General features: G+C 38.2%; 1 protein-coding gene across 1 annotated transcript in view; it reads right to left on the reverse strand.

Annotated features, from left to right (window-relative positions):
• MTUS2 (microtubule associated scaffold protein 2) overlaps positions 1-26,521 on the reverse strand; it is a 225,482-nt gene that overhangs the window by 190,329 nt on the left and 8,632 nt on the right. Inside the window, exon 3 of the mRNA XM_070943875.1 lies at positions 12,726-12,929. Within this exon, the coding sequence (XP_070799976.1) occupies positions 12,726-12,929 (204 nt within the window). The remainder of the gene's footprint in view (positions 1-12,725; positions 12,930-26,521) is intronic.

Raw genomic sequence — 26,521 nt, forward strand, 5'->3', positions numbered from 1 at the left:
TTGTAAGTCAATATGAGGCTAATTTCTTAGCACTAGAAAAAAACACATCATAAATATTTTTATTATCAGCCAATATTCTAAAAATCTATAAAGCAGTGATGGATAACCTTTTCCAGACCGAGTGCCCAAAGCATGTGCCCGAACCCCCAAAATGCAATGCATGTGCGGCCCCCTGCAAGTGCCCTACCCCCCATGCATACGTGCCTGCCCCCTGCATGTGCCCCATCCCCCCATGCATGCGTGCCTGCCCCCTGCATGTGCCCCACCCCCTGCGCATGTGCACGTGGGCCCCGCAGATGCCCCACCCCCACACATGCATGGCAGAGACCCGAAAACCAGCTGGCTGGTGGAAGGCGCGCGCATGCGCAGCAGAGCTGAACTGGGGCATCGGCTCACGTGCCATCAGAGAGAGCACTGTGTGCCACCTCTGGCACGCGTGTCATAGATTCACCATCATGCCATCATGGCTACCTTTCTTCTTCAATACATTCTAAAAGGAAGACTGTTAATATCTCCAAGAATCTCCATACATTTTTATAAAATTCTACAGCAACTACTCAAATCTATGCCTGATATAATGTTAACTGTTTCCTAATATTTCTGGGTTATCTTTAAAATTGTTTAGAGTTACATGAAAAAATATTGTGTATAATACAGGGGCATATTTGTAATCATATATAGGGCCTTTGTCAAGAATTAAACAAATATATATACTGTATACTGTATTTGACATCTTGGTAATAGACTCCTATCTATCACCTACATACATTCATCACAACAATATTCCTAGTTTATTGCCTTCCATCTGTATTGGACTACTGATCATCATCAGTCACCATGGCTATTAGGAATGGAATTTCTAATTTCTCCCATGCACTTATTGTAATGAATGTTTCCAGATCAAAGGGGAAATCAGTGATTCTATTAGATTTTTTTTTTAATTATTCATTTCTAATTTAATTTGCAGATTGTTAAAGGACTAGTGGTTAGACAGCCATGTAGTGTATCTGGGTACTTTAATATGAATTCTTGCACTGAGAGGCAGGTTGACCTCAGTGACCTACTATGATTGGCCCCTTCCAACTTCATAATTTTATGATTCTTCAATTCTATGAATTAGTCAACTAATGATCCCAACGTGGACTTATATAATTCCAGTATAAATCCTCTGGAGGCTGAATCGAACAGAAATGAAGAATAGAGTAGATGATCAGTCCGTAGACCACATAAATCAAGTCAGATTTTTCTTAATCAGAACTTCCTTGTGAACAATAACAGCAGGAAATTACTCTCTCTAGAACTTATATTTTTAATTTATTTGTCGTTCTACCAAAATACTCAGGAAGATTAAATATAATACAAATATATCAGTCACATAAAACCTAGATATTAGAAGACCATTAGTACGTGGCAGCCAAAGACAAGATAAACAGTGAAAAATTAGATAAATAACACAAGGAAACTAAAAATTTAAGAGATTAAAATTTCAGGCTTGGTGCATTGTTTTTTAAACAGCAAAATTATTCAGTTTATACTCTCCTGTTGTTTACTTATCTCTCAACGTCTGTCCTCATCATGTGGAAAATATGGGTATTGATTGGTTATCTTTGTGTGGTCCAGCTGGCCAATTTTAGAGGTTTGAGTTTCATAGAATTATCCTATGGAAACCAGATTGCTCAATATTTCTGAACATATTGTACACGCATACACATTAGACTGTAGAAAACTTTAACTTACTTCTCTTTGACTATATCTGGCTACATCTTTCCATCACCTTTACCAGCAGGACAAAATGTACAATAACGATGCCAACTGGAGTGCTCAATAATCTAAGAGCATCAGGGTGGAAAGGTTTGCTGTAGCTACCCAAACTGTCTCTTTTCGCTGTTACAATTTATTTAAATTCTTCAACATGAGGCAAACAGCACAATTTTAAAACCCTCCTATAAGGTAATAAATTGGGCACATGAGAGCTGGAGCACTTTCTGCAGATCTCACACACTGGGGAGCCGATAATAAGATGGGGAAATTTGCATACTGCTGCACTCTTATCTCTCTTTTTGTTCAAACTGAAAGTTAAGAAGCTATCTTTTTTTTAAAAAAAAAAGTCACGTGGCAAGAATCACACGGAGCAAATTGAAAAGCTTTAAGATGATTCACACTAGGCAGCCGAGGTTAATAATCTCACTCTTGCATTTAAACAAAACGGGCTCGTGTTTTGATTGTGATTTGCAAACAAGCCTAACCACCACAACATTTTCCTCTAATGATATTGTCACCGCAGGTATACTTTATGGCGATCTGTATGGAAGGCAATTTTGCTTCTCCCCACCCTCCCATGGCCTCCAAGGGAGCAGAATTAATGATTGTGAGCAAGCCATGGTAGTTCTACCATGGGTTCCTTGTGTGTTAGTTCCCAATGTTTCCTGATAATTGATTCCCCCCAGGAGGAAACTTATATGCAAATTCCCCACCCCCACCGTAGTAGTTTGTTATGTATTTGACAGTAGACTTCAAAATGTTATTTTCCTACCATTGTGAGATTAAGACCCAAATTAAATGGGGAAAAAAAATCAAATGTTTCTTTGCTTTGTGTGCTATGCAGAGCAAAAGCCTACCAAATAGCTAACTTTTATGACAACTTATAGCCTGGGATGAGTCTCCAGAGACTATCAATCAGCAAGCCTGAAAAAGTAATTGTTTAAGTAGTTATCACTGAGTTTTCAATTCACAGTTTATTGTTTTGTGACAGTCTGTTTCCATTTCTATGCCAATCACCTCCAGATCACCTAAAGAGCTCACCCAACTGGCCTAAATTTTATCTGTCTCAGACCAGAATGCACAACAGTCACGAGTGAGATTCCAACTTCACCCCATAATCTAGGAAACATTGTGTTATTGTTTGATTACAGCATTCATTGCCTTAATTTTCTGAACATAAAAGCAGTATGTAGTCAAAAACAAGTGCTGTTTTTCAATTTCCCTTTTCTAGCCTAGTTTTTAGTTAAGAATTTACCCTTCTCTTTCTGATCGAAATAGTTTTTTTTTCTTTTTCAACATCCAACACACGCTATCATACTGAATGCTCTTCAAATCATCATTTCTTTAGATTCCTCTTTTGTGCTTCTTTATATGCTGACAGAATATGGGATGTTGCAGCATAAAGCATGCCTAGAGGACTCCCACATTAATACAATATTTGTATATCTCTGGTACAGCCTTTTTTATTTTGGTCATTTCTGGGAAATCAAAAAGCTGTGTGATTTCTTTAGAAAGCTCACTCAGATGAACTAGGGGGAAAAATAAGAGTTTCCTCCCTCAAAGTCAATTTTTCTTAAAGTAGGAAAAAATCAGGTCAGTTTCTGAATCTCAGAGAAATGATAATTCATATTCTAAGCATAAATGTGCAACAAAACAGAACAGGCTTCTATCTCTTCTCTTCCTTTTGTTACTTTTAGATTCTGAGTATTAGTTCACTGGAGTACAAGATTAAAGTCCCATGAGAAATGCGTTCCTTGCAGAAGTTAGTGAAGTTTACAATTAGAATGCAAATTTGGAGTTATGAACTATACAGTGGAGTAGAGGACACATTTTTTTCTAGCTCTATATCCCCTTTGATTGCTTTTTGAAGCAAAACCTTTTAATTCAGGCCAAATGTTGGGTCTTCAACAACAGTACAATCAGTACTCTGAAGAATATCAAAAGCTCTGTATTATTTCATCAAGATGGAGTGAAAAAATGCTAAAAACTCATATTGTTTATTGTCAGAGATGTTCGCAAACAGAGTAGCTAGATCAGGGGTGTCAAACTCAATTTCATCGAGGGCCCCATCAGGGTTGTGTTTGACCTCAGGGGGCCAGGGTGGGCATGGCCAGCTCGATGTCACTCGTGTTGGGGGCGCCTCTGGTAGGCTGAGCACTCTGCCAGCAAAAACGGGCTCCTGAGCTCTGTTTTTGGCTGTGATGGCCTCCTGCAACCCTTCGCCAGCAAAAACAGAGCTCCGTTTTTGCTGGCAGAGGCACCGCGGGGCAGTCCTTCGCTGTTTCTAAGATGGCTCTGTGGGTCAGATCTACGCACCCCCCTTGAATTTTACACCCCAGACCAGTGGTGGGTTCCAACCGGTGTTAACACCGGTTCTCTTCGCACATGTGCTTTGCACGTGATCGCCACACACTTGATCGCTTTGCTCGCACGCACGCTGAACTTGCACTCCGCACAAGCGCATTAGATTTCTGCCCAGCTGAGGCGCAGCAATCCACTCTGCTGCACCTATCAGCTGGGCTAAAAAACGACAAATAAAGGTAGGTATAAAGTGGGGGCGGGCAGGAGGGCCCAGCTCACAGTCCTAGAAAACCAGTTTGCTGACGTCACATCATCACCACTACCGGCTCGCCCGAACCGGGCCGAACCAGGAGCAACCCACCACTGCCCCAGACCTAGATTCTACACAACTCTTTCTATCCTAAAACTGGAGATTCCCAGATTCTGGCTTCCACTGAGGAAAAATAAGTCAATGCCCACATTTTTCTCCACTCTGCACGGTTTGCAGGGGCATTATGGCCAAAAGGCAGCTGGACATGATGTCCAGACTGCTAAAATTTTCTTTGGAAAAAAGAAGACATGTAGACATTGCCCATATGCACTTCTCTACAGCTGATTTTTGTGAACAGATAGCAGAAATTGACATTTTTGCAGCCGCTTGTGATTAGCTGAAAGTTGTGGGTCTGAACTGTAAATGCAGACTTTCATGGACTCTTGGTTTGATCAAATCTCCTCCTTTTAATCCCTTTAGCATTTATTTTTTGTACTGCCACTTTAAGAATGAGAATCTTCAGAACTGCAAGCCTGCAAATTGCTGGATGAGTTTTCCTTCAATCCATTTAAAAAGAAAGGAAACTATGTCTTTTCAGCTTCATAAGATCTTTATTTATTTTGAAATTTTTTAGCGATATACAGCAAAGGAGTGATTTTAGAGTTGTTTTTAAAAGAGTTTAAATGCTAAGGCTTTGTGAAACTGCTTTAAGGAAAGTCTTTGAAATTAATTAGAAAGACCGTCATGTGAGGAAAAACCTGTTTTGTTTACATTTCAATGCAAAACAAGACTTTGAAAGTCAATTACTAAAGCACAAGAAGACTGCTTTAATTGAAACATTTGATCTGAGTGGGGAATTTATTCTTACTTTTCCCTTCTCACTTGTTCTTTCCCTCTCCCTCCCTCCCCCCCCTCTATATATACTGTATAGGTATTAGGTTTCTGTGTTAGTTTTACCTGTTTAGCATAATTCTTAATAAAATTACTGAAAACAAAAATAAAAATAGGAGATTCCCACCAGCTGGAACCAATGCACCCAATATTCAGTTATATCCATTCAAAGGTATCTCCAATACAATAAGCCAAACAGCACAGATTGTGCTCAGCAGAAGAGATCCAATATCTGCTTATGCCTGGTGAGTGATTAATATATCACAACTGTTGCTACAGTTCTTCATTGTTATACGAAGACAACCTATCCACAAGCAAGCAATACGTAATTCTCAAAAGAGCTAGCAGCTGCTCTCTGCTTCATCATTCTTTTGCCAGGTGTTCTTCCCAGGATTCATTAGTTTCACTTATATAGCCAGATAAGCTACAGGTAGTCTTCAAGTTATGATTGAGCCCCAAATTTTTGTTGCTTTACATGCAGCCGTTAAGCAATGTGGTTGCATAGCATCTTGCTTTATGACTGCACCACTTAGTGATGGAAAATGTGGTCCCAATTGTGGTTTGCAAGTCAAGGATTACCTGTCTATGTCTATGTCTATGTCTATGTCTATGTCTATGTCTATGTCTATGTCTATGTCTATGTCTATGTGTATTATATTATATTATATTATATTATATTATATTATATTATATTATATTATATTATATTATATTATATTATATTATATTATATTATATTATATTATATTATTATATTATTATATTATATTATATTATAATTATTATATTATATTATATTATATTATATTATATTATATTATATTATATTATATTATATTATATTATATTATATTATTATATTATATTATATTATATTATATTATATTATATTATATTATATTATATTATATTATATTATATTATATTATTATATGCTTTCACTTTACAGGTAGATGGACTGAACAAATATGGAGGGTGATAACATTAACAGCACTAATATTCCAAATTGCATTCCCCCTCTGCTGCCGTCCCCCTCCACCCCAAATTAGGTTTCAAGAACTCTAAAGATGTTGATTTGGTGGAGTAGAGGAGCTGGCTCAAATTGTTCCTCTGCACTTCAAAATGTCTAGAATGGTATCAGGATTCCTGAACTAGGCAGGAGGCTGGACTTAGAAGATCTTCAAATTCCCTTCCAAGTCCGTGATCCCAGGATGCTAGGCTTTGCAGCGCTCCATGGCTTAGGACCTGGGTACTTGCGGGACTGCCTACTACCACCAATAGCCTCCCACTGGCCGGTACGCTCTCATAGACAGGGGCTCCTCCGGGTGCCGTCGGCCAAACAATGTCAACTGGCGGCCCCCAGGGGGAGAGCCTTCTCTGTGGGGGCACCTACTGTCTGGAACGAGCTCCCCCCGGAGATACGGAGGATCCCAGATCTGCGCACCTTCTGCCGCGCTCTTAAGACCTTTTTATTCCACCAGGCGGGCCTGGCCTAACTTTCTCCCTCTTTTTAAATAATTTTTAAATATTTTTTAATATTTTTAATATTCAAAGTTTAATTTGTTTTAAATTGATTGGGGTTTTTTAATCTGTCTGGGCCAAACTATTTAATTCAATTTTATTTCTGCTTTTTAAATTTTGTATGTATGTATTTTATTGTTGGCTGTTCACCGCCCTGAGTCCTTCGGGAGTAGGGCGGTATATAAATCAAATAAAAGTAAAAGTAAAGTAAAATAAAGTCACGGGAAGATTAGAAGGACCAAGGTCAGGTACAAAGAACTTGAGATCAGACAAATCTGTTACAATAATCATGCACAGATGTTAATGATCCCTCCCACTGATAAACAACCTGATCTCATGCCAAGATAGTGCATAGATGGGAAGAAGATAAATAAGGCTTGAATTTCAAGACCGATGCCTGCCAGCCTGCCGGCCTGCCTGCCTGCCTGAATATTTCTCAACCTCAGCTATTGTAAGATTTGTGGAGTTCAGCTTCAGAATCCATCCATCCATCTATCCATCCATCCATCCGTTTATAATTGGTTGTTGCTATATCTACATTATAAAGATAGTCCTTAACTTATGATCACAACTGAGCCCAAAGTTTCTGTTGCTAAGTGAAACATTTCATTTGTTCATTCATTTGTTAAGTGAATTTTGCCCCATTTTACGACATTTCTCGCTACAGTTGTTAAGTAAATCACTGCAATTATTAAGTTAGTGACAAAATTATTAAGTGAATCTGGCTTCCCCATTGACCTTGCTTGTAAGAAGGTCTCAAAAACCAATCACAGGACCACGGGACACTGCAACAGTCATAAATATGTGTCAGTTGCCAAGCATACGAATTTTGATCATATGACCATGGGAATGCTGCAAAGGTTGTAAGTGTGAAAAATGGTCATAAGTCACTTTTTACAGTGCCACTGTAACAGTCATTAAATTAATTGTTGTAAGTAAAGGACTACCTGTATTGGCTTTTCTAATATCTGTAAGAAACTAGCTTATCCAAGAGCTGTGTTCTTCAATCTCTACCTGTTACCCTTCTGTTTGAATAATGGATTGGGTGAAACCCGACCACATTAGCAGTGGTGAAATCTTCAGAGTCTGAGAAATAAAAGCCTACGACTGAGAAAAGGAAGTAGGGGAACTTTCTACTTTTTGTCTTCAATTGCTATTCAGTGGGATATGTTCATTTTTAAATTATACGTACTCAAGTCCACGTACTGCATTTTCTTGTTTTAAGTTAAGAAATGTTGGCCTGTCATAAAAATAAAAAGTTCTGGCTGAGGATTTTCTTTTTCTTTGTTTTGTATATTTTAAGCAACAAGAAAACTTTGCTACAGCTTCTGTTACTCTATGATCCAGGTAATTGTGCCATTCATTCATTCATTCATTCATTCATTCATTCATTCATTCATTTTGTCAAACATGTAAAAGATAACAGGTATAAGTATAAACATAAATATGAACATAGTAAATGGGTACAAATAGGACAGGGACGGTAGGCACGCTGGTGCGCTTATGCACATCCCTTACAGACCTCTAAGGAATGGGGTGAGGTCATCAGTAGACAGTCTAAGGTTAAAGTTATGGGGGTTTGGAGATGTAACAACAGAGTCAGGTAGTGCATTCAGGCATTGACCACTCTGTTGCTGAAGTCGTATTTTCTGCAATTGAGTTTGGAGTGGTTTACCTTAAGTTTGTATCTATTGTGTGCTCATGTATTATTGTGGTTGAAGCTGAGGTAGTCATTGGCAGGTAGGACGTTGTAGCAGATAATTTTGTGTACTACGCTTAGGTCAGAACGTAGGCAGCATAGTTCTAGGTTGTCCAAGTGCAAAATTTCAAGCCTGGTGGCATAAGGTATTCTGTTGTGAGTAGAGGAGTCGAGGACTCTTCTCGTAAAATATCTCCGGACTCTTTCAATTGTATTAATGTCCAATATACAGTGTGGATTCCAGGCAGATGAGCTGTATTTGAGAATTGGTCTAGCAAAGGTTTTGTATGCCCTAGTTTGCAGTACAATGTTACTGGAGAACCATGCCATATTTTCAAGATTTATTTTTCTTTGAAGAAGGGGGAGAAAAAAAAAAGGAAAAGTGCATCTGACATTTAAAAGAAATTTTTTTTTCCATCTCTCCACTCCCTAAAGTCATCATTTCCATAGGTCCTGTAAAAGAAGCAGCAGGATATTTAGCCCAACAAGAGCTTTGGTTTTTTTTACTGCATTGCATATCAAGCAGAAAAATGCACTGATTTAATTTTACCCCTTATATCCTCCTCTTAGACTGGGGCAAATATATTTATCTGACCATATCCGGTTGTGAAGAATCTGGTGTTTAATAAAAATTTATATATTCAAATGTGGTAATATTCTTGTATTCCGTACCTATGTGAATATTTTGGTTAGATCTTTGCCAGCATTATACTACAAATGCAACAAGAATTTTTAACACTAGCCATTTCTCTGACTTATTGGTACAAGTTATATCCATAGTTGATTTTTATGTGAGCAAGAAGAACAGCAATCAAACTGAATGATAACCCCCTGAAAACTCAATTTACTAAAATGCAATAAATACACTTTGTGTTGCACTCAGAGTTATTTTATTCCCTATCATTCTTAGTAATTAGAAACTGTTCTTTAAAAAGCGTTTGTTTATCACAGCAGTATTGTCATATTTATCGTATATGTGAATATAAAGCTGCATACCAATCACAACATATAACAACAATGAACTCTAGCCCACTTTAGAACAGCCACACATTTATTTATGTTTTTCTGTCATAATGAAGTTTGGACAATTAGCATAGTCGGATGGTTAGATAAAATTACACATAACACACCAAGATTTCTTTTAGGCTCTGCCATATATTGTCAAGTGAGCCATAAAGCTCCTGTGGAATTATATATTAGTCTGATCATGCTACTCGGACAGATTGAAGGAAAAGTCCTCTGAGGACCTAGTGTCCAGGGTCATCAGCAAAGGAGTCAAAAAAATCAAGATGATGACCAAGACCTTGATGAATAGAGCATTTGGGGGCATTTCAGATAAACAGATGAGTTGTTGAGAGGAGAAAAGAGTTAAAGTAATGTGAAGTAAGCATTTTTTTTATTTCTCAAGGCTGCATTACCACACACATATCTTGTGAAGACCACATGCCAATGATGGTAGCAACTAAAAAAGCAGTGGGTTGGAGCCAGAATTAAAATTGTATAAGGCCCTATATCTTCTCCTCAAACATGGAAAGCTCTTACAGAAACTGTAAATGGATTACTTCCAAAAGACCATACAACAGGCCATATTACAACATTAATCAAAGGACTGCATGTACTATGTCTTCTTTTTGGAGGGAAGTGTACAATTTTGCTAGCTTGTGTAGCTAGACAAAATTATAGGTAGACCTTGACTACGACAACTGAGACCAGAAATTTTGTTGTAAAGAATATAATTGGACTTGATTTTATGTGTCATTATGTGATTGGGTTTGATTTTATGACTGATTTTTTTTTGTAACAGTCATTAAGCTAGTCACCACAAACAGTGAACAAATAACCACAATCATTAAGTGAATCACATGGTTTAAAGTCCAAAGTCAGCTTATCCAATGGGATTTTTTTTTTTTTTTTTTTGCAGAAAACAGCAAAAGATACCACAAAATGCGATCAGGTTATTGTGGGAAGTTGCAACTGGTCATAAATGCAAGCTGGTTACCAAGTGTCCCAAAATGCAATCATGTGACTTTAGGGGGATAGTTCAACAGGTCGCAAGTAACTTTTTCCAAGGCTGTCATAACTTTGAATAGTCATTAAACAACCAGTTGTAAATTGAGGACTACCTGTAATGTTTTGATTCATGCAAATATTCTAAGCCAGAGGTGTTGAATTCAAAGCCCGGGAGCCAGATCGGCCTGCGGGATGCTTAGATCTGGACCGTGGGACCAACCTGGAAAAAGCAAAGAACCAGCCCATGGTGCTTCTGCCAGTGAAAACAGAGCTCGTGAGGGCCACACACGCCCCCCCCCTCCATTTTTGCTGGCAGAAGGTTACAGGAGGCCATTGCAGTCGAAAACGGAGCTTGGGAGCCCATTTTTGCTGGCAGAGCACTCAGGCCACCACAGGTGCCCCCAACATGAGTGACGTTGAGCTGGCCACACCCACCCTGGCCACGCCCACCCCGGCCCCTCGAGGTCAAACACAACTCTGATGCGGCCCTCAATGAAATCGAGTTTGACACCCCTGTTCTAAGCCAACTGTGTGTAATTTACCAACTTCTCTAATTATCTTCTGCAATGGGAATGCATCTCATTCTAACTCTCCCTTGTGCCACAGGAATTAAATATAAGACAAATACACAATTTAAAGATAAACTAATTCTTTGGACTAGTTTAAAAATAGCTTTCTAATAATCTCATGCACTAGTTATTCAGGCTTTTTTAAAATGTACTTTAAGTGAACATCTTTATTTTGGAAAAAAGAAAATAAAAACAAGAATGACACTGCAGAATATGTTTCTGATTCTCATGTCCCATACCATTTTTACCTGTGATATGGATATCCTGTATTAGGATCTCTGATGCTACATTGTTTTTTAAAAAAACTCTATCTGGAAGCTTTTTCCATTTTCCTTTCCTGAATAATATAGTTTTGACTCTTTCCCTAACATAATTAATTAATAGTGACATGAACAAGTTAGAAATCAAAAAAGCAACTGAGAAAATTCACACCTAACAGCCACTCTTCTAATTAAGAGCCAATACAGGCTAACTTAGAAACAGCAATTAATATTTCCAAGTGGGCTAACTATACATAGTATTTGACATATTACTGATCTACAACTTCTCAAAACTCCAGCAAGAACTACCGTAGGTTTCCCACCCTGACAAATTTAAATCTCATTTAATTTGTGTAAGCGCTCTTAACTCCTTGAACTTTCTCTACACAGTCTGCTGTGTGCATCAGAGAAGTGTGATGGCACCAAAAGGCATTTGCATGTATTTGTACTTTGGCTATTTGTATTTCAGTAAGATGCTAAGCTCAAAGGATCTGGATGATTCCGCCAATTATTAAATCTATTATGCAAGTGAAAGAAAGCCCTTGGGATTGATTGTGGCCTACTTCCGTGTTTTATTTCTTGCAATTCATTTCAAATTAACATAAACACTGAAAGATTTAGGACTCTACATCACTCAAAAGCCTCTGGCTTTTATACAAGCTGGCATCCTGAATTTGAACCTCTTGAAGAGTGATAACAGTTGCTTTGAAATTGAGATGGTTCACACAGACTCTGGTCTTCAAAGAGAGAAGTTGACATTTTAAAACCCCAACAATCCTTCCTTGTGCTCTGAGTTCATGGAACATAAGGATTCCATAATGAGAATACTCAGCGTCAGGTGTTTATTCTGTACTTAAATATACAAATTTACTACAAAAAAATAGGATTTGAGGTGAAAGTTCAGCTAAGAGTTCTTGGGGTTATATGCAGAGGTGGGATTCACTTACCTTCCTTACCGGTTCACAAATATGAGTGCGCGTGCATGAGCACGGCCTTCCGTGCATGCTCACGCATTACGTCCGGGTGGGTGGGCCGAGCCTCCCGCAGTTGGCACTACTGGTTTGCCCAAACCGGCTGAATCCCACCTCTGGTTATATGCAGAGAGACAACAGCCTTTTTCCCCCTTAACCATAGTATGCTGAAGCAAAAAATCTACTGTGCTTGAATCTGTTTTGAAAGTAGTTCATTTATCTCTCTGTGTGTGTACGTGTGTGCACATACATAGAATGTTTGCATACAAAAATGGTTACGAGATGTGTTCTTCAACAACTTTTAGAAGAAAATCCTATACAAGTAATTTATTATTAAAAAATATTTATCTAACATTATATAGGCCATAAAATTCAACAGCAAACAGAAATATGCTGCTAACACACAACAAGGGATTAAGTATTCTTCTTTATTTCTCTTTGTTTCTCTGCAACAGATATATCTGGGGTGAAAAATCAAGTTGTCTGACTTACGATTGGCTGTCTTGCTTTGATCGCTCTGGACTCTGTCACTTGATTTGCTTGAGATTGAGGAGACACTGGAGCTCCTGACAAAACCAAACGTGGCGAGTTTAGCTGGCGGCAACCGTGAATAACCAGGAGGGCGAAGTCCAGACTGACATGGCTTTGGAAGATTCGATTTTGTAGCATTTGGACTTGCGCCTTTTTTAAGATCAACTGGAAAAAAAAAAAATTATTGCATGCATTTTTTTTTAAAAAAAGTGGAGATATATTGTTGGATCTTGTCAGAACAAACAAGAATGGCATTGAAAAGAAAACTAGCCCTTGGAACTTCTTGGCCATCCCAAATTTATTTAGTTATAACTGTTATATGGCCAGCCGTCTCACAAGAAGTGACTCTGGGCAGCATATAGCAAAAAGGAAAGTATAAAAACAAGATATATGTCAAACACAATCATATTTTTAAAAAGTACACAAAAGAGATTTGATCAGCAATGGAACTACCTCAAGATCTCATCCATCCCCAAAGATCCTCAGCCTAATGACAAAGCCAGATCTGAGGGACTCCCAGAAAATATGGAGGAATTTTTGTTATTGTTATCGTTATTCCTTGACTTGGGTTGAGTGATGCCTTCATTTGATTCCAATGGCCCCATCTGATCCTCTTTAATGCATTTACACTTCTTTTCTTAGGTTTCTGCAGCTGCTTCAAAGAATTGCAGTCACGTCCATGTTCGTGACAAAATATTTGCAATCAAACCTAAAGTGATGCACAACCAATTAGGTTTTTAGTGCAAAAAATTAAAATGGATCAAAGGAAAGTAACATGTAAAGAAGCTATAAGCGATCAACATATAATTTGATTCATCATGATTTCTTTCTTATGCCATTTCAGACTTTACTTTAAAATGACATTATTTTTAATTTATATGATTCTAGAGATGGAAATATCAAATATACTTGGTAAGTAAATATGCAAATCCATATAGAATTTCAGTTTTAGTGCATCTATGCAATTCTTATTATTTTTCATGCCTTAAGAGTTAAGGTGGGACTAGAATTCCATCTCCTAGTTTCTAACCTAAAATTTCTTAAGAACTTCAAAATAACTCAACACAGATCAGAACAACCTAACCAGGACACAAATCATGAGGCTACTCCAATATTGTCAACGCACCATCTTCACATTCAAGAGGGAAATGTATGAGCAAATAAAAGGGACATCCATGGGAGTCATTGCATAACTGAAACACTGCATTTCAAAACTACACACCTAATTTTTGGTGCTGCTACATGGATGACATGTTTGACATCATCAAAAGAAATGCACTGAAAGACTTTCATACCGTACTTAACTCCATCTTCCTGGACATACAGTTTACAATGGAGGAAGAAACAGTTAGACAATTACCATTTTTAGATGTGCTTGTCAATAGATGTGCTTGTCAATAGACAAGAAGATGGAAGCCTAGAAACCACAGTTTATCGCAAGGCCCCCAACACTCCATGCATTCTGAGTTTCAACAGCAACCATCCACGGTCACACAAAAAGAGTTGCATCAGAACACTATATCGCAGAGTGAAAAACCACTGTAGTACCCAGCAAGCCAAATAGCAGGACAGCAGGTACCTACATGGACAATTCAGAGTACCCACAATTATTTGTTACAAGATGTCTCCTCAACATGGTGAGGAGAAAAAGGAAGAAACAAGGTGCAAGACTAACTACACCCTGCCATACTTCAAAAATATTTTGGAAGCAGTAGAGTGCTGCTTCTGAGATCTGCAAGTGGGCATTGAACATCACCCAGTGGAAACATACAAGGACAAATTATACATTGTAAAGATGGCTTGAAGGTGGGAGATACTTCCTATGTAATCTACCAGATCCCCTCTATGGATTGCCCTTGTGACTATGTAAGACAGATGGGGAGGAACCTAACCACCAGATTGCAAGAATACAAGCAAGTGATCAGATGAGGAGACCTGAACTCATTGATAGACTCACATTGCAATGAATAAAGGCATACATTTGATTTTGCACCTACTAAGATTGTTGGATGAGCAGGCACAAAAACAGCAGGGAAGTGATTGAAGCCTGGGAAACGGACCTCTCAGCCATCAAGAGGAATGCTGATTTACCACCAGCTTATTAAGTACTTAGGAAGCAAGGGCTTGGTAGCACAAGAAAACAACAACTTAATAACCAGCCATCAACACCCTCATCAACATCTAAAAAGCCACATACAACAAGCATCATATAAATCCACACACAGAATAGCCCAAAGTACACAGTCTGCTAGAGAGAAGTTCCCCGAGGATGGGCTCCATCATGAGTCCAAAGACTTGGAAGACTAAACCTCTGGTCCTGGTGACCAATCCAGATTGGATCCTGCAGCATTATCCTGGAACATGTATATTCATCTGGGTCTCTTATTTTAAAGAGAGACTATGGTGTATGATTAATCAAAACATCAAAACATACTGTGCAAATGGCAAGAAAGGGGGGGGGGGAGAATTTCCATGTTAGTGATCATTAGGAAGCTGAAAACAAGAGAGTCTATGTCCTAATGTCTTTATACAAATCTGTTCTATTCAAAAGAAACTAGATAAGAGAGATTTTTTTCTCCTGCCTGTTCCATTATATAAGAATCCAGGGACATCAAACACATGAAATCCTCTGAAATTCAGGACAGACAAAAAATTTGACAGCTAGCACAAAGTCAAAATTCTCTTCCACAAAATCTGGCAAGAGTCACCACATTAGAAAGGTTGAAACAGGTTTGAATAAGTCATTTTTTCTATTTTAAATTCATTTCATCTTATTTCCACACTCTTTTATGTTTGTGTGTTTATTTTAAGAAATACATGATTAATAGATTGTTCTAATTTTCATGTACATTGAAACTAACACACTAATTTGTGTGTGCACTTTTTTCTGATATATGTTTTGGAATGCAATCATATTGGAATGTAATACACATCCTGTCCTCAATATACATATTGTGTATACATGTTATATGTTTCCTACAGGGTCAGAAGCTCCAAACTTCCCAGGCCCAACTGATAAGAATTGAAACAGAAGAGTGCTATTGCAGTTAACTCCTTGATTGTGGTTTATCATAGACATCTCATAGTATGATGGGCTGAAACAGCCATTGATTTGACCCAAGCGAGGTCTTTTATCACCTTAGTAATGAAACACAGCCAGGATCCTGACGGTTTTGATTCAACAAGAGAAAGAAAATGGATATGAATGGTTGTGGATATGTGTAAAATGAGTATGTATTCCTAATAGCTATTAGACCGGGGTGTCAAACTTGTGTCGTCATGGCAGCGTCATGTGTCGGGACTTTTTTCCCCTTTGCTGAACTAGGTGGGGCGGGACCAGTTCATGACACATCTGCCCCGCGGGCCGCGAGTTTGACAGTCCTGTATTAGACCTTCAAGATAGTCCAGACTAAGAAACCAATGTCCTATAGGTCAATATTACCTTTATTGTAACAGAATCTTGCAAGGCTGAATGTGTTTCCCCCTTCCTCTCTTTAGCTTCATGTGAACTAAGGAGGTACTTGTCTGAGATGTTTATTTACATTACTTTCTTGGCCTGGGAACAAACCCCTTTTATATGACTATTGTCTTGGCAATGGCTTTTGCTCCTGTTCTTCAAGGCCACTCTCTATGTCCTCTACAGTATCTGTCATAGGAGAAATGGAATAATCCTCTTTAAATTACTTCCTGCAAGGACACAGATTTCCATCTTCTTCTTCCTCACACTTGATTTTCTTTTTTTCCTTCCCAATGTATTACTTCGTTATTTCACTATTTCTTCCAATCTGAGTTAATAAACTTTGCTCTAGTTGACTACTGCTTCAGCCTCTTAAGCACAAGTTATAATGTTTTAGTGTTCTTTGCTAATAAGGTACCAAAATCTGTTAATTTTTTTAATTAATTCCCAGATATAGTATCAATGTGGACAGGGAAATTACAAAAATTGTGGAGTTGAGGCTCAGTAGGTAGGTGATGAGGGATTAGCTATAGAAAGCAGAATATATTTTTAACAAAAGGAAAAAGGATTTTAAAGCTCTTTTTAAATCTCTGAACTAAATAATTTAATGGAGGTGGAGGAGAATACTGACTTAGTGACAGTGTGATAAAAGTTGAATTCCAGTGTAGGAAAGGATTTGAAATTAAAACTGTCAATTCTGTAGTATCCTTATGCATACTATATCTGGAATACAGCATTTGTTGTGTGGACCTTGGTGTTCTCCAAGGTTGGTTATTTGCTTGTAGGCATTTCATTACCCAACTAGGTGACATTATCAGTGCTATTAAGCATGGGGTTTGTTCCCTGTCTATATACAGCAACTTGGCTTGCCTGTGTTGGTGAGGGTGTGTTTTTTTTCCTTGCTAGTTCTTGGTTTCTTTCTACCAGGAAAACGGCATCCCCATGAAGCTACTATATATATAAACAGGGAGCAAATCAAGGGAATATCAAGGACTCCACTGAGCTACATATATTCTCTTCTACCGTACTTTTAGTTATCCTATTTGAAAAGGCGCATGATACAGCTATAAAAAGGGCAGAAAAGGGCAGCCAAAATGATAAACAAATCTCAAACATCTTCATGAGAAAATGCCAGAATATATGTGACTCTTCAGCTTCTACAAAGGGTGACTATGGTGATGTATAAAACCCTGTAGGTTCTGGAGAAAACTGACAAGAGATAAATATTTTCCCTCTCTAAAAAAAAGACCAGGGATCATCCAAAAATGTGGTGATGACGAACAATTTGCATACTTTTAAAGGTGTCAGGCCTCGAAGCCATCTTTTGCACTAGGCCTTCAGACCTGCCACATTTACTACTGTGGGAAACTGGGAGAGGGGATTGTATAGAGCCAGGGTGATATATAGTCATAATAACATTCCTTCCTCAGAAAGTCAAGGACAAATTGCCCTGCACTTGGAAGGCTGGACTTGAGAGGCATCTCCAGTTGGGACGATGTTTGATTGGACCATGTGATGGACTTGTGGGTGTTGGGTAGGGACTTGGATTTTTCTTTGGGTGGGGAAAATCCAGAAGCTTTCAGATTCGGTTTTCCCAGATGTGCCAATATAACATTTCTAATAAAATGTAGTTTTGAGGAACTTCAAGTCTCTGAGTTTTATTTCATTGGGGGTGTTACTTGGAACCCTGAAATTAAACTGAATCCTAACCACTAGACCACCAGGGACATTGACAAAAAAGGGAGATTAAATTCATAGGGGATATGAATCAAAGGTAACCAACATTCGGGTTGTAGAGGAACAACAATAGGAAAGGCGTATCTTGTGAACATCGCAGATGAATCTAGTTGGGAGGAAGAAAAAGCTGGACTAAAATGGGTCTTGATCTGGTCTAGCAAGGCTAAATACACTAGAGTACATTAAATGAATGACAGGACCATTATGACTAGGCTGTTGCACCTGTTATACCTGTTATGAAAGAAAGTTAAAGGCAAGTAATTTTGAAGCATCCCCTACATGGAACTACATATTTCAGTGACAGTTCAGTAAAATTTAATATAAGCTTCTAACAAAGAGTTACAGCAAAGGCACTTACTATTTAATAACTTTGCTTGTTAGAATTCCCCAACCATCTTTTCAGCAGTACTGAGTGCTAACATATTATATTTATTAGGTACACACAAATAATTAAACTGTATACAGATCAAATTTGCATATAACATTCAACATTTTATGTATACTCTTCCTTCAGAACTTAGGGTGGCCCTGACTTTGTTAGCCTTTTGTAAAGCTTTAAAAGTGTGGCTATGTGCCCAAGCTTGGAGTCTTGAAAGTGTTAGGGGCCCTGTTACTTAGTTGCACTGTTATTTTTTAGGTAATTATTATGGTAATCTTCTATTGTGTATATCTCTAATTTGTGAGTATTTTTGTGTTTTTATGATATTACTTATTGTTATATTGTTTGCCAATGCAAGTCAATTAGATTGAGAAGGACAGCTATAGAAATTGAATAAATAAATCAAATTATATAAGATTCAATATTTTGTACAATTGATGCAGACTGCACATTAAGGATCAACAATGCAGTACTTATGAGCCCCATGTAAATGATGCTTGTATCAGTGCTAACAAAGATGCTTCTTTCTCTGATTTTAGTTGTTTGACTTATTTGGGTAAGACTTAATGTATGACTCACCCATGTTAAAGGAACCCTTCATGTGAATCATTTTGTTTCTGAAAGTCACTATATGCAAACATTGTGGCTGATTTAGAAGATATTTTCAGAGCCTCTGGAACCACATCTACATTTCAGAACAGCAAGTGTCTTCCTTCAACATTCATTGGAGTAAATTAATTATTAAAATGAAAAACTTTTGTTATGAGCATTCACTGGGCTCCACCTTGCTGGTCAAAAGCCCATGTATAGGCTTCCTCTTTGAAAATGTGACAACTATGTGTTTGAAAAAGAATACAAAATTATATTTAAAACAAGTTTAATTCTTTTTTTTTTTTTGCTTTAATGGATGTTTTAATTACTACATTTTAACCATAAACATCCCTTTTTCAGATCTGCCGAAATAAGCAAAACAACACTTCAAAATGATCATTGTCAGAATACCCTAGCTCCTGGCTGCTTGAAGACGGTCACAGGTTTAATCATTATACCATAGTATGTATTCTACAAAAATTAGTGTCTTTGAACTTTGAACTTTGCTAGATCTTGTCTGAAAATATGAAAATATTTCCAGGTAAACATTCTCTGAAATGAGACAAATACCCTGTTTCCCCTAAAATAAGACATCCCCTGATAATAAGCCCAATCGGGCTTTTGAGCGCATGGCAATAAGGCCAAGCGCTTATTTCAGGGTTTAAAAAAAATATAAGACAGGGTCTTATTTTCAGGGAAACATGATGTAATTCTGGAGCTCTAATGACACCTGCAAATAATAACAGAGGAGAATTTCTCTTGGCAACCCAAACAAGACGCAGTGATGCACTTCCCATTATACATTCATATTATTCAGAAACCAAAATAGAATCAGAACAAACAGTGAATGCGGTGGAAAAAAAGCTGTAACTACATTTTGCAACTTCCATTTTCTGAAGAATCTGAGTGATTCCATGAATCCAGAAATTAGGAATACCGTATCTGGATTGCAAAATTCCAAATGACCCCAGATAACAGCAATGAATGAAGTTTTTCTGAATCAAATTAAAATGTCTTTATTGTGATCTTTGATCAGTCTTTACAATAAAAAAGAGTACAATAAAAAAAGAAATAGTTTAACATAACTATTTGTTATTGGGATAAAGAAAAAATAATAAAACAATAAAACAACATATCTAATTAAAAGTTTGATGAAGATACTTGGCCATCTGATTAGTGAGTGTGAGGTTAGCATCCCTTAAAAAAATAATAAACATCAAAGGTATCTGTGTGACCCTTGTATTTGGAAATGATTGGGGTGCTCAGAGCACGTCTTGGGGGATCCTAGAAAAGACGCTGTATGACATGAGCAAGAGTTTCTAGCACCCTGGATCCAGAAGGGCAAAGTCTCTGCAAATAAAGAGTCCCATGAAATCTTCCCATAACAGTAGAACCAATGGGGAGCATTGAAGTGGGAAAAGGCTAATTTACATTTGCATAGGGTTAGATTCAGTGGTGGGATTCAGCCAGTTCACACCACTTTGGGAGAACCGGTTGTTAACTTTCTGAGCAGTTTGGTGAACTGGTTGTTGGAAGAAATCATTAAGGCAGAGAACCGGTTGTTAAATTACTTGAATCCCACCACTAGTTAGTTTGTATAGATACCCCAGACTAGAGGGCTTGCAACTATCTTACATTTGGCAATAGAACTCACAGGCACTGGCTATATCATTTTTATTAGTGCTGCTTTATAAAACCCTAGTAAGACCACACCTGGAATACTGCAACCAACTGTGGTCACCACACAACAAAAAAAAGATGTTCTGAGACTTTGGAAAAAGTTCAAAGAAGAGCAACTAAGATGATCAAAGGCCTGGAGACTAAATCATATGAAGAATGGCTGCGGGTTTTGGGTCTGGCTAATCTAAAGAAAAGAAGAATTAGAGGTGATATGATAGCAGTATTCTAGTATTTGAGGGGCTGCCATAAAGAAGAGGGGGTCAAATTATTCTCTAAAGGACTGGAGGGCAGGACAAGAAATAATGTTTGGAAACTAATCAAAGAGAGAAGCAATATGGAATTAAGGAGAAACTTCCTAACAGTGAGGACAATTAACCAGTGGAACAGTTGCCTCCAGAAATTGTGGGCGCTCCATCACTGGAGGTTTTTAAGAAGAGACCAGACAGTCACTTGTCTGAAATGGTATAGGTTATCCTGCTTGAGCAGGGGGCTGGACTAGAAGACCTCCAAGGTCCTTTCCAGCTCTACTCTATTCTAAATTTTGATGATCAATGCCCCTGATAGTCTCTTTTACTGTTGATTTGGCCTTCTCCAGGGTTAATTGGTCTAAATGTGAGGGTGATCTGGCTGTCATATCTGCCACCCCATTGATTGGCAGGGTTGCTTTGGTTTCCTGAATCTCTTTTCTGACATCTGGTGGTAATATGGCCCTGGAATCCAGAAATGGTTTGTATACCTACCAGACACACACTAGGAAATCAAGATGGTCTGCAACAAGTATGGATACATGTAAAAGTTTTAAAGAAGGAAGTTTTCCATAATTTCAATGTGAACAGTCTCTTGGCAAATCTATTTAAATGTTGATTAGCAATAAATATACAATTATCTGTCAAGGCTATGAAATCCAAAGAAATTATTCCAAATCATGTCTGAAGGGTTCCCAGTCACCCTATTATCCATTTTTTGTCCTATCTACCATACACGCCAGCAGAACAGGCATGCTATGGGCTCCGCCAGTCAAGGAATTCTGATTGATGGGGTTCAGGAAAAGGACCTTCTCTGCCGTGGCTCCTGCCCTTTGGAACATCTTGCCCCTTCAGGTGAGATTGACTCACACTCTCCTGACTTTCTGTAAGGGCCTGAAGACCTAATTCTGCCTGATGGCTTTGGGGCTCCAAAGGGGGACCATCACACTCAAGGAGGTTGATGAATTAAGAGGCAATCCCACCTCCTCCCCCATGCCTCCTGTTCCCTCTGTCCCCATTTTTTAAATATAATTTTATTTAGAGTGTGATTTCTATTTGATCATTTTAGAAATATTTATCTGTTAAGGTTTTAATGTTTTAATACTGTAAGCCACCCAGTAGAGTCATTATGATATGAGACGTGGGGCAAATAAATTTAATAAATAAATAAATAAATAATAAATAAACACTATCAAAAAACTCAGATAAGCAACAAAGGCCAACACAGTGTGAAACCAAATAACGTATTAATGTCCACATTGAATGATTCTCTGAGGTATAAAGGTACTTCAGTTTCAGCTACTTTATAGATAAACACCATTAGTTTTGCTTAAGAGCCATTACATTCCACACTATGCAAGACTTCGGTGCTCCCTGTATGAAGATAAAAATCTTTATTACTGCATCTGAATTTGTGGCAGGACACATTCATTATTTAAAGAAATGTTTAGGGGTTCTAGCATATACTGCAAATACTTAGATCATTCTTGCTGAAGCTGCCTTCCTTCAGCAGTCTAGATCCTGGCTCAACATTACTCGCATTAGGTTTAAGAATAAAGACTATTAGCAATTTTTACTTAACTCCTGGCTAAATCCCTGCAGCACTTTAATTCTTCATTTCTCTTAATTTAGAGTAGTCATAGGAATACTGGTAGCTTTATTAAGCTAAAGGGCAACCAAGCATTTCTCTCTCCACTGCCCCCAACCTTTAAGAAAGAGTTCGGTTCTGCTGACATTTATTGATTTTTTTAAAGCTCATATGAGAGGTTTCCAGTTGAGCTAAAAATCAGAGCTCATAAAAAGCTGTTTATCTTTTGTCTTTTATATCTAATGTAACTCTGTAACAGTACTTTGGAAATGTTTTAATACAAATTCAGGGATGCTCTGTGGCTAAGACGCTGAGCTTGTCAATCAGAAGGTCGGCAGTTCAGCGGTTCGAATCCCTACAGCCACGTAACGGAGTGAGCTCCCGTTATTTGTTCCAGCTTCTGCCAACCTAGCAGTTCGAAAGCACGTAAAAAATGCAAGTAGAAAAATAGGAACCACTTTGGTGGGAAGGTAACAGCGCTCCGTTTGCCTTCGGCGTTTAGTCATGCCAGCCACATGACCACGGAGACGTCTTCAGACAGCGCTGGCTCTTGAGCTTAGAAACAGAGATTTCTCCCCTAGAGCTGGAAACGACTAGCATGCATGTTCAGGGGAATCTTTACCTTAATACAAATTCAAGAAGCATTCTCTGTGTGAAAAAAATAATGCAGAAAAGAAGATCAATTCCTATCTTTGGGCTACTTACTAAAGTTCTGGATGTAGCTCAAAAGTTTCTTTCTATAATTTGTTGTGCCTTAGGGTAGGGATTACATGGAAAATAATTAAATTAGCTGTATTTTATTAACATAATATTCATTCCACTGGAATCAATTAAAACCTAAAGAAGTCTTGTTTTGGCTGTTCCCAATAGTTTCTTCTGGTTCTGAACATTTTTCAGGAAGCAATCCTTAGTATAAAGTTGTTAATCCTTGACTCAAAAGTTTGTGCATCCCTAGTGCAGTTGGAAGAGTGGCATTTGCGAATGTTATGCATATTGCAGATTCAGTCTATAGTCTGCTTTCCTAGTCACATCTCTGCCTAACATTACTAACAAGGCTTTCGATCAGAGGTCCACTGCAGTCATCCATCTTCTTTATATATTTTAGATGACCAATACAACTCATGAAGCAGAGACATTACATGACAGCCCAGGCTGTTGTGTTCTACCAACAGCTTGATGGGGGAATTTTCCCTCTCAGTCCAACCAGACTGTTGTTATACATACTTGGTTGGCTGCCCAATCCACAGTCAAATCCTGGGTGAGGATGGTCTTATTATAGCAATAGCACTTAGACTTATATACCGCTTTACAGTGCTTTACAGCTCTCTGTAAGCGGTTTACAGAGTCAGCATATTGCCCCCAACAATCTGAATCCTCATTTTACCCACCTGGGAAGGATGGAAGGCTGAGTCAACCTTGAGCCTGGTAAGATTTGAATTGCCAAATTGCAGGCAGCCAGCAGGCAGCAGAAGTAAAATTCATTTTAACCACTGCACCACTGTGGCTCATTATGTACATACCTGGCATTTAATAACAGCAGCTAGAGCCCAGGGCTATCTGGCAACTTATCAGATGGCCTTTGATCATGAGAGGTAAGCAGTGGCAAGTGACCACTTCTCATCTTACCACCATACCTTCCTCTGCACATCACAACCTTGATGGAACTACTTTCCATCAATTCCGCCTCCATCTTTTCCTCAGCCTCAAAAAAACGGTCCCTGACCATGGTGGATATTCAAACGCATATATATATATTTATTTATTTTATTTATTATATTTCTATACTGCCTTTCTCCCGTAAGACTCAAGGCGGTGTACAGTCAAGAAAAATATAGACACATATATCATTTTAACTGTATTTTAATGTTTGTATTTATGTTTTTACTTTGGCTGTGCACCCCCCTGAGTCCTTTAGGAGAAGGGTGGTATATAAATCAGATAATAAATAAATAAATGAATGAATAAATAAATAAATAAATAAACGTATCTACCGAGATACTGACCCTCATCCCTATGGCAACCACTGTATCCTGCCCAGCTGCTCCTGTACAGATATTCAGCAGTATGGAGATGAACCATTGCCATGGGTTACCGACCACTCACCCCTATCTAACTGTACTAAACCAAGTGTCTCTATCCTATACTATACATTGGGTTTTGTTTCCAAACTGAAGAATTTTGCACTTGCCTCTGTTGTTTTCTGCTAATTTGTCTAATGTTTTAAGATTAGTCTAAAGTTTATTTCCATCTTCTTGCTCTCTCATCCAATTTGATATTCTCTACAAATGTCCTAAGCATTTCTTCTATCACTTCATCCATGCTATTAATACACATATGAAAAAGTGCAGGGCCTAGGGCACAATTCAATACCTCTCTACCTTGATGATTCTTTGACTTTGGAGCCAGGTACATATTCAGTTAATTGTCATGCCACACAGTCCACACTTAACTAGCATACTGTTGCTTTGGCTGTCTCTCAAGGTCAGGATAATAACATATGGCGCACCCCTACCAAGCATCTCTACTCTTCAGTAGCTGACTCTTTGCATAATCCAGTGATACTCATCAATTATCTATTACTCTTTTCTTGATGCCATGCAAAATGGCCTTCCTTTCACATTCCTGAGAGATAATGAATGTAGAAGCTCTGCCTAAGGTTTGTATCTCATAAGCTGTTTTCTCTGTAGGACAATAAACTTGCTTTCATTGCTCCTAACAGCACATAAAAACACTATGGCAGATAAAAAGAGATAAGAAACTGAGGAGCAGCAAGTCAAACTAAAGGAAAATGTATTGGCAGAGATTTAAAAAGTTACTTTTTAATATATTAGTTGGGGTTTTTAGAACTCCTCTGATTATTGTAAACAGACAGGGTGAGGCAGAAGAACCTGTGAGTTTGATGTACTAGACTAGAGCATCAATATCAGTATCATAGAGGAGTATCCATTCCTCTGCTCGCAACAAAATACCTTAGGCCACCAGACTTGAAATTCTAGGCTTAGAAAACTGTGGTATGACCTAAGCATAGCTCATAAAATTATCTGCTACAATGTCCTACCTGTCAATGACTACTTCAGTTTCAACCACAACAATACACGAGCACGCAACAGATACAAACTTAAAGTGAACCACTCCAAACTCGATTGCAGAAAATTTGACTTCAGCAACAGAGTAGTCAATGCCTGGAATACACTACCTGACTCTGGGTTTTCATCCCAAAACTCCCAAAATTTTAACCTAAGACTGTCTACTGTTGACCTCACCCCCTTCCTAAGAGGCCTGTAAGGGGCGTGCATAAGAGCACCAGCGTGCCTACTGTCCCTGTCCTAATGTTTCCTCTATTCATTTTTTTTAAAATTTGATTTATATGCCACCCTTCTCCAGAGACTCAGGGCGGCTTACAATGCATTAAGCAATAGCCTTCATCCTTTTGTATATTTATACAAAGTCAGCTTATTGCCCCCACAAACTGGGTCCTCAATTTACCTACCTTAGAAAGGATGGAAGGCTGAGTCAACCTTGAGCCTGGTGAGATTCGAACTTACAGTAATTGCAGACAGCTGGTGTTAATCACAATGTTATCAGTCTGCTGAGCCACCAGGCCCTTAGATACATAAAATATATCTATTTTATGTATCCAATTCATGCTTATACTTATATATATTACCTAATACACAGTAGTGGGATTCAAGTAATTTAACAACCGGTTCTCTGCCCTAATGATTTCTTCCAACAACCAGTTTGCCAAACTGCTCAGAAAGTTAACAACTGGTCCTCCCGAACTGATGCGAACTGGCTGAATCCCACCACTGCTAATACATTCTTGACAAATAAAATAAAATAAATTTTTAAAAATCATAGAGGATGTAAGATGCTATAAATGTCTGACAAAGATTGAAGAGTCTTATGTTCACATCTGTAGTCAACTATAAAATTTATGTGGGGGTCTTTGGATCATCTTCACAACAAAGATCAATGTTTCTTTGTTCCTCTTAATACCAGGCTAAGGCAAATTGTGGCATGAACCAAAGCTAGGGACAAACTAGCTTTGTCTAGTTTGTAAACTGTAAAGACGCAATG

Source organism: Pituophis catenifer, unplaced genomic scaffold, assembly GCF_029215685.1.
Source record: "Pituophis catenifer annectens isolate HBS135680 unplaced genomic scaffold, rPitCat1.0.hap2 SCAF_4, whole genome shotgun sequence".
NCBI lineage: Eukaryota > Metazoa > Chordata > Lepidosauria > Squamata > Colubridae > Pituophis > Pituophis catenifer.